The sequence below is a fragment of the Tupaia chinensis genome, unplaced genomic scaffold, assembly GCF_000334495.1.
Source record: "Tupaia chinensis unplaced genomic scaffold, TupChi_1.0 Scaffold000035_1, whole genome shotgun sequence".
Taxonomy (NCBI): Eukaryota; Metazoa; Chordata; class Mammalia; order Scandentia; family Tupaiidae; genus Tupaia; species Tupaia belangeri.
In genome coordinates, this window is record NW_006159465.1 from 125,882 (window position 1) to 135,536 (window position 9,655).

The following is a 9,655-nucleotide window of genomic DNA, read 5'->3' on the forward strand; positions in this document are numbered from 1 at the left end:
TTAAACATGGAATGCTTCACGAATTTGCATGTCATCCTTGTGCAGGGACCATGCTAATCTTCTATCATTCCAATTTTAGTAAGTGCTGCTGAAGCGAGCACAGATGTCCTATTTTTTAAAAAGCAATTATTTATTCATTCATTTATTTTAATTTGACCAGAGACAGACAGTAACAGAGAGAGAGAGAGAGGGAAAGTGAGAAGGCAAGCCACCAGGTCTGGGACTCGAACCGTGATCAGTCATGTGGGAGTGTCCAGCACCTCAACCATCACGCCACTTGCTGGTCCCCAGATGACCTATTTTTAATGTGGGATACAAACACTAAAATATGATCATGGTATTTAACCAAAAGGAATTTTAGATGTCTTTAACTGGCCAAACTTGTTAGTCAAAAAGAGGCTGGATCTGTTGGGGTGACAGGCATGGGTTGGTGAGATCCAAGAAAGACCAGAGGCTCTGGCTCAGATGTGCAGAGTGGATATCCTCTTCCAGTACTAGGGGTCTGCCCTGTGCAATGCAGGCCTATTCCAGCATAGCCAGAGGCCAGAGGAGGCTTATGGAGCCACAGGAAAACAGGGAGAAGGGAGTCCAGGATCTCCATGAGGTTAGCAGTGAGGGGTGCTGTGAAGAACCCTTCAGTCCAATGGTTCTCACTTGGTATGTTCCAGGCCCTCAGGGTCCATATTGCATGCGCAGAACCCCCTGAACAGCCATAGAAATAGCAAGGAGGTAACAGATGCTTCAGAGAGAACCAAGGGGGAGGGAATGATAAATCACACCATGAGATCTTGGGGCTGAACCTGGTCCAGCCTGGTTTATGTAAGCATCAAGGATGCTTCAGCGCCTTCTTATTCAATCAGTAACTAGAACGTCCTGAGTTTTAAACTTGGAAGCAGCTTAAGAGATCATAGAGGACACGTATGGTAACACTGAGGCTCTTTATTTCCAACCATTTCTTTACAAACAACTGAACAAAGGTAACTCCCGCATTTACTTCCCAAGCCCAAACTTCCCTATAGAAATTCAGATTTGTATTTGTAACTCTATAGACTGCAGCTCCCCAAAGATCCCAACAAACTCCCCAGTTAACATCTTTCTCCCACCCTGATCACTTCCCCATTTACTGCTCACACGGAGCACCTGTCTACAACCGTGGCTTCTGTGCTCCTTTAAGTTGCACTTAGATTCTGGGCTTCAGTGTAAAAGTGCCCAGAATAAAGCTTTTTATAAGTGCGAACTCAGCTAGGCATGCATGTAACAGGGGCAGAGGATTGGCTCTGGGTCATAGAAGGTTCTGTCGCCACAGTGAGGACAGGGGTTGGCACTGAACCAGACCATGCCGGGCCGCCCCAACTCATGCAGCATCTGCTTCAGCCTGGCATGCACGTAGGCGAGCCTCCCCAGGTGGAGGGTACCTCGGACATCCTCGTAACTCTCCAGTGGGGCAGGATACAGCACATGGCTTAGCTTGCTCAGCCCGACGGTGTGGCGCAGGAGGCTCTCCAGGACAGCCATGGACATGGGGTTCCCGCAGAAGGTGAAGGTCATGAGCTGGGAGCAGCGGCTCAGGATAGGCAGGAAGGTACTGAATTGGGAGTCCATGATCCCACACTCATCCAGGTCCAGGTCCTGGATGGTGGCGGAGACTCTCTCTAGCAGAACTTGCAGGGGTTCAGCACTTATGTTGGTGAGGCTGACCCCACACAGACTCAGGTCCTTCAGCTGAGTGATGCTGGGGCTCTGGGACAGATACGTCAGGTCTGATTCTGAAAGTGGGCAGTTAGTTATTGAAAGTGTCTCTAGAGGGCCCTTCAGGTACCTGGGGAGAAAAAGAGCAGTCAGTGCCAGGGAATGCTGGTGGTGGGCAGAGGGTATGGGAATGTCCCTGGCCTCAATCGGAGAGAGGCCCAATTAAGAAAAAAAAAACACCTTTAATTAATTAATTAATTAAATATATATTTTAATTTGACCAGAGAGGGATAGAGCGAGACAGAGAAAATGAGAAAGCAAGCCACCAGACATAGGACACAAACCGTGATCAACCATGTGGGAGTACAGTGCCCTTAACCACCACACCACTTGCCAGCCTGAGAGGCTCATGTCTTCCCCATGACAGCCAACCAACTTCCTCTACTCCCAGGATGCCATGTTGTAAGGGGGCATTCAAGTGAGTCCGAGTTTAGATGGAGTCCCTTCACCACCACTACCTATTTGCTGTGTGACTGGATCACGTGAACGGAATTGCCAATGCCCCCTCTGCTCACCTGTCAAGCAGTGGACAACATATACTTCTTAGGTGGTGAGAGTGAGAACTGAGAATGAAAATAGGACGTGCTCAGAAGAGAGCCTGACCCGGAGTTGCAAGCCACGAAGGGCATCAGTGAATCTTAGTATTTGGAGACAGGATCAAAACTGCCTTCAACTCAGGCTTCCTGCTGGCCACAGCTTGAGCCCCAATCACCTGTCTGTCTGGACCCAATGAGGCTACTTGGAAACTTTCATATAGGGCAAGGCTGGTAATATCCATGAGGGGGCTGCCAGCCTACAAGGGCTACCTTTGATCACTGTTTCTTCATACCACGGAGTTCCTTTTTTATTTTGGCTAGAGAACACTTGCACTTGTCAGAGAGAAAGAGAAAAAGAGAGAGAGGAGAAAGCACCCCAATAGGACATGGGCACATCGTAATCCCTTCTCCTCCACCTCTCTCCCCTTTTAGGATTTTGGGACTGCACACACACGTCCAGCATTTTTTTTCAAGCCACTGGGTCCAGTACTCAAACCGCACTGTCAGCCATGAAGGATCCAGCTGCCTTAACCACCATGCCATGGAGCTAGCCCTACCACCTAGCACTTTCCAATGCCCTCCTCACTTTATTATTTTTGGTCATAACTCAGCAGACACCACATTCTAAAGAATTAATTCCCAAGGCCACCCTTGCCTGGCTGGAACCTCCTATCATACAGTTTCCTAGCAGGGAGTCACTGTTCATTGTCTCTAGCCTAGTTGACACCTGGGTAGTTACATGATACCATGCTTGGGGATACAGTGAACAAGACATCATGGTGACAGGTACAGAGAAGATGCCCATACTAAAATGAAGTCATGGTACCAGCAGTTGGCATAACGGCTATGTCTCTGGACTCCCATGTAGTCGACTGTGGTTTGAGTCCCGGACCTGGTGACTTAAACTCATGTCGGGCGCGTGTGCGTGCGTGCCCAAGATCCCGAGAGGAGAATGGAGGAGAAGGGATTGTGGCATAGCCATCCCCGCTGGGGGTTGATTTCTCACTTTCTGTCTCTCTTTCTGGAGAAGCACATGCACTGGAGCAAAAACCTCTCAAAACAAAAACAAACAAACAAACAAAACGAAGGCAGGCTTGCCCTGGTATGCAGAGAAACCTCACCACTCCTCACCTGAGTACCTGGTCCAGGCGGCCACTAAGGAAGGCAATCGAGTCCAGATAGAGCTCCTGGAGCTGGCACAGGCTGCGGAACTGAGAGGTGAATAAGCTGACATACTGCTCCACCTTCTCCAGGGAAGTGTAGGTAGACACGTGGATGTGGGAGAGGAGGAGTCTACGCAGATTGCCCATCTGGCCCAGGAGCGGAGAAAACTTCGCCAGGGTGGACAGCTTCCAGGTACAATTCACTTCCAAATCGTGGATTGAGTCCAGCTGCACCATACTCAGGATTAGCTTAATATTCTGCATAGGCATTGCAAATATCTTCAGCTTCTTACAGCACAGGCGGAGTAAACCATTCTTCTGCTTGATTTTCTCCATGAGGTAGGTGAGCAACTTATCATGGGCACCACCTTCCTTGAGGCACAGATCTATCAACACCTCCACAGGAGCCAAAGACTGCTTCGCCTCCATTTTCGCATCGTCCACTTTGCGCTTCTTCCTCATGGGCTGGGCTGCCTCTGGCTCCATCAGTGAGCGCACACTGGTCCTGGTTCCAGACCATACGGTCCAGAAGTCCTGAGGAGCGGTCTTCCGTAAATCTAGCATTTGTAGTTTCCACCTCCTGCAGGGAAAACAGGTAACTGGCTGAGATGCTTGAAGAATGACTTGGGGGATCGGCAGGTGGTGTGGCGGTTGAGGTGCTGGACACTCCCACATGGCTGACTGTGGTTCGAGTCCCGGACCTGGTGACTTGCTTTCTCACTTCTCCCCCAACCCCCGACCCTCTGGTCAAATTAAACTAAATGAATGAGTAAATAAAATTAAATTAAAAAATAATTCTTAAAAAAAAATGAATGACTTGGAATAAGACTTCATTGGTCTCAAAACCTAAGCAAGGGTCAGACATCTGACCTGCAATATTTCTTCATACCCCGGACATCAGCTACCGCTTTTCCTACTGGAGTCCTTTTACTCCCTGGGATCTTTCCTAGTACCCACTTCTCATACTTTAAGTACCACAGAGAGGAAGCAGGTGTGTGTTACTTCAGTTACCTCTGCATCTTATCAGCCCACCATGTCTGAAGTCACCCAAAATGCCCCAGCAATGGCTCTAAGGACTATTAAGTTTTCTCACTGGCACTATCAGAAGCCCCTGGCTGGGGACAGCAGGTAGCATATTGGTTAAGGCACTGGACTCCCAACATGGTCGATCACAATTTGAGTCCTGGACCTGGAAGCTTGAAACTCATGCCAGGCATGTGTATGTGCATGCCCACAATCCCAAGAGGATAATGAAGGAGAAGGGATTGGGGCTGGGGGGTGATTTCACACCTTCTTTCTCCATCTCTCTGGATGAGCCCTATAACAAAAATCCCTCCAAAAAAGGGGACCAGCAGGTGGTGTAGTGGTTATGTTGCTGGACTCCCACATGGCTGACCATGGTTCAAGTCCCAGACCCAGTGGCTTCAAAATCATACCAGGTACGTATACATGCATGCCCAGGATCCCAGGAGGAAAATGGAGGGGAAGGGACTATGGCATGGCCATCCCCCTGGGGAGTAACTTTTTATTTTCCCTCTCACTCTCTCTGGTGAGTACACAAGCCCTAAGGCAAAAACTTAAAAAGCCCCAGTCACCCTTTGGCTTTCCACTCTCCCTGACACTGGCATGCCTTACTCAGCCAACCAGGGCCCTACCAGACTACCGGATCTCCCTCACCTGGGGCGAACCTCCTGGGCAAGAAGAACATCAAGCCCGTCAAGCACAGCTTGGAAGACCTGTGGAGGAACCTGCCGATCCTTCAGCAGAGCCCCCAGAGGCAGGCAGGCGAAGGGCCAGGCCTGCACCATGGCCTTCAGGGTCTTGCTGTGTTTCCCAGCGAAGGCCGCAGAGAACAAGGGTGGGAAGAGCTCCATGGGCAGCTCCTCCAGAGCGGCGATGGCCAAGGCCTCATTCCTCAGCAGGCTCTGTCCTGCCAGCTCCAGGAGTCTCGGTGGGGCCCACATGGTCAGCCTGATGAATGCTGAAGCAGCTGCTCCAAAAGGAATCCTGGGGAAACACATGAGAACAAGACAGCTTCCTCAGGCCACGTACAAGCACCGTCATCTTCTCCTCAGCTTTCAGAGGACCCCGTTCAGAGCCAAAGTTACTGCTCTGATGACAGGAGTGGGAGCATCCTTAGTTTACCCCAATTCCAGTCTGTATTCAGTGTCCACAAAGCCACAGTTGTGCTTCCACTGACAAGATAAATATCTAGCCAACTGGCGAAAAGGTGCGAAGAGGACCGCTGGTCCCACCTGTAAGCAGCCACTGCTCCACTTAATTCTAGTACCGAGATGTGAGTACTGACAAGTCTGTAAAATGACTCTGCCTCCTTCATAGGAAAGTTCCTAATTAGTACTTAAGGACCAGGGAAATGAAAATGTCCCATGTCTCAGCATAGCCTCCTTTCAGCTCTAACAAATAAGCACATGGGAAAGATAAGCAATACACATTTAGTGGGTGCTATTATATTTCAGTAAAAAAAAAGTTTAAATGAAAAAGTGTACAAGCAGTGGATCAGTATTATGTTACACCTGGAAGAGATTTTTTTCCTTTCTTTTTTTTAAAAATTATTTATTTAACTTTATTCATTCTTTCTTTTTTGTTTTTAATTTGACTAGAGAGATACAGAGAGAGAGAGAGGGTGGGAGAGCAAGCCAGGACTCGAACCGTGGTCAGCCATGTGGGAGCACCCAGTGCCTTAACCACCACGCCACCCACTGGTCCCACACCTGGAAGAGATTTTTTTTTTTTTTTTTTGGGAGAGATTTTCACTGTAGGGCGCGTGCGCTTGCCAGACAGACAGAGAGAGACAGAGAGACAGAAAGCAAGAAATCACCCCCCAGGGGGGATGGTCACGCCGCAATCCCTTCTCCTCTCGGGATCTTGGGCACGCACGCACACACGCCCGGCGTGAGTTTTAAGCCACCGGGTCCGGGACACGAACCACGGTCGACTACATGGGAGTCCAGCGACACAGCCATTACGCTAACTGCTGGTTCCCTGGAAGAGATTTTTTAAAAAATGCAAACTTAGGGCTAGCAGGTGGCATGGTGGTTAAGGTGCTGGACTCCCCACCTAAATGACCAGGGTTTGAGTTCTAGACCTGGTTGCTTCTTTTCTCACTTTCCCCTTCTCCTCCTCCCAGAACAGCCCTTCAAATTAAATAACAATAAAAAAAATGAAATAATTTAAAAAATGCAAACTCTGAGATTTTTTTTTTTTAAAGTTCTGTTATAGGGCATGTGCACTCACCAGAGAGACAGACAAAGGGGGGGAAAGTGAGACATCACCCACCCCACATGGGGTGGCCATGCTGTAATCTCTTTGCCTCTAATCCTCCTCTCAGCACTTTGGGTACACATGCAGATGTACCCGGCATATTTTTTCAAGCTGCTGGGTCTGGGACTTGAACTGGGTAGTTGATCATGTGGGATCCAATTCCCTTAGGTACCAAGCCACAGGGTCAGCCCTAAACTTTTTTTAATGACATCCAGTACGTATGCGTTCCGTTTTCCCATCTGGTTATCTGTGGGAGCTGAGAAGGAAGCTGGGCTGAGACACGCGACACTCCCATTCCCATTGTGCTTCAATAATCACCACAAACTTTACAGAGGAAAGGGCAGGGTCTCATGCTCTATCTCCCAGCCTTTATAGCCAGCCAGGAAAACTGGAACAGTAAAGCTCAACTTGGGAAACAAACCCCAATCTTCCACACGACCTCCAGCATTACGGAGTTTCACACTACCAATGCGCTATCAGGATATGCTTTATTTCTTTAGGTTTTAGTAATTATTTTTAATTTCGCTATAGGACACATGCACTCACCAGAGAAAGACAGAGAGCACAGACTCAAGGGCGGGGGCGGAAGGGGAGGAGTGAGAAAGCAAGCTGCAGTCAGCCATGTGGGAGTTCAGTAACTTACCAACCACACCACCTGCTGGCTTTAGGCTAGGCTTTTTTCTTTTCTTTCTTTTTTTTTTTTTCTTTGTTTGGAGAGTTTTTGCTATAGGGCACATGTGCTCGTCAGACAGACAGAGACAGAGAGACAGAAAGCGAGAAATCACCCCCCAGGGGAGATGGCCACACCGCAATCCCTTCTCCATTCTCTTCTCGGGTGGGGTCTTGGGCACGCACACACATGTGCCCGGCTTGAGTTTAAGCCACCGGGTGGAACCGCGGTCGGCTACGTGGGAGTCCAGCGACATAGTCATTACGCTAACTGCTGGTCCCTCCTTTTCTCTTTTTTTAAGAATTATTTTAGGGGGGGACCAGCAGTTAGCGTAATGGCTATGTCGCTGGAATTCCACATAGTCGACCATGGTTCGAGTCCCGGACCCAGTGGCTTAAACTCACGCCCGGCGCGAGTTTGTCTCTCTGTCTCTCTCTGTTTGTCTGGCGAGCACACGCGCCCTATAGCAAAAACCTCTAAAAAAAAAAAAGAATTATTTTAGGGACCAGCAGTTGGCCTAATGACTATGTCGCTGGACTCTCACATAGCTGGCTGCGGTTCAAGTCCCAGACCCGGTGGCTTAAACTCACGCCGGGTGCGTGTGTGTGCGTGCCCAAGATCCCGAGAGAAGAATGGAGGAGAAGGGATTGCGGCATGACCATCCCCCCTGGGGGTGATTTCTCGCTTTCTGTCTCTCTGTCTCTCTCTGTCTGGCTAGCACACGCGCCCTATAGCGAAAACCTCTCCAAAAAAAAATTTTTTTTTAAAAAGATTATTTCTTCCATGACACATACAAGAGCCAGAGACAGAGATACACACTCCCAACAGGGTCTCCACAATGCAACCCATCCCTAGCCTCTGCCAGCCCTAGATCACAGGCATGCACGTGCCTGGTGTACTGAGAGAGGTCTCCAGAAATGAACCTGGATCTTTCCCATGAGAGGCAGCCTCAGAGATGGGGTATTATAACACCATCTGGTCCCCAGGATGCTTTCCATCTTGGTATCTTCTCGAAACTTCTTTCTCTAAATTCCTACCCTTAATGCCTAAATTCCTACCCTTTTATCCTTCGTGTAAAATTGGGTTAAACTGGAATGGGATTTATAGAAATCTGCTAAACTTCCAGACCCAGTGGCTCTTAAGGTAGCCAGAGCCCACATGACAAATTACAGTTCGAATCTCAGCCCCAGTAGCTTGAAAAACATGCTGAGCATGTGTGTGTGCATGCCTCAAATCCCAACAGGATGGAGAAATGGAGGGGGAGGGATTGCAGGCAGCATGATCATACTCCATTGGAGGGGGGAGTGCTTTTTCTGGTGCACGGTCAAGAGTGATTTTGGCATGACCGTTTCTCATGGGAAGTGCTTTCTCATTCCCCCCTCTCTCTTCTCTGGTGCCCTCTGGCAAATTAAAAACAAACACATCTGTTGGCCCCCTGTGCCCTCTAGCACTCAATAGGTGATTTTTCTTCAGATTCATCATTTTTAACCCTAAACAAGGGATTGTCCTTTTTTCGTCATCAATAAGGACCTGTCTGAGTATGAGGGGTCACCCTGGGTCTAGCTAGGTACTCCTAAGGGATGGTTCTGAAGGTAAGTGGGATGGGGGAAGGAGACTGATGGCTCCTCCCAGGTTGGCTGGAGCAGAGGGACTCAGAGAAGGAAAAGGACAAGAAGGATATTGATGAACTGGCCCAGAGTAGCTGATGTGGATCTAAGAATGAGGGGTAGGGGAAAAGTTACAGCAGAGCAGGAGGCCAGGTCCTCTGGCTCTCAGAGCTGTATCCCTGAGAAAAAAAGGACTAGCGTCTAAGACCAACTGGGGACACTGTTGACCTAAATTTAGGGAACAGGAGTGTCCTGAGGCCCTAGACTGAGTGAGGAGATATGCTACTGAGTAAAAGGTTAGACAGTCTGAAGCACCCTAGTTTTACTCCCAGTTGCTGTGACCTTTCTTTGTGACTGGTTTCCTCGCTCCATCCCAAAAGAAGTAGTCAGACCAAAGGAGAATCTGAAGGTAAGAAGAGAGGTGAACATAGATCCTAGCTGCAAAGATGAACAAGCAGTTAAGAGGTTAAGAAGTGGTTTGGGGTCAGTGGTGGCGTGGTGGTTATGGTATTGGACTCCCACATGGCTGACCATGGTTTGAATCCTGGACTTGGCTGCTGTAAACTCACACCAGGCACATGTGCACACATGCCCAGAATCCTAAGAGGATGGAGAAGGGATTGTTGCATGGCCATCCTCCCCTGGAGG

At 49.0% G+C, this 9,655-nt stretch overlaps 1 protein-coding gene and 1 pseudogene across 2 annotated transcripts in view; both read right to left on the bottom strand.

Annotated features, from left to right (window-relative positions):
* Positions 1–99, bottom strand: LOC114007723 (uncharacterized; annotated as a pseudogene).
* An 840-nt stretch (positions 100–939) lies between these two features.
* PRAME (PRAME nuclear receptor transcriptional regulator) overlaps positions 940–9,655 on the bottom strand; it is a 15,692-nt gene continuing 6,976 nt past the window's right edge. For both annotated transcript variants that reach the window (XM_014587665.2, XM_006140367.1), the window contains 3 exons: positions 5,126–5,455; positions 3,417–4,028; positions 940–1,819 (listed from right to left, as the gene is read on the bottom strand). In XM_014587665.2, coding sequence (XP_014443151.1) covers positions 1,243–1,819; positions 3,417–4,028; positions 5,126–5,455 — 1,519 coding nt within the window. In that variant the 3' untranslated portion in view covers positions 940–1,242. The remainder of the gene's footprint in view (positions 1,820–3,416; positions 4,029–5,125; positions 5,456–9,655) is intronic.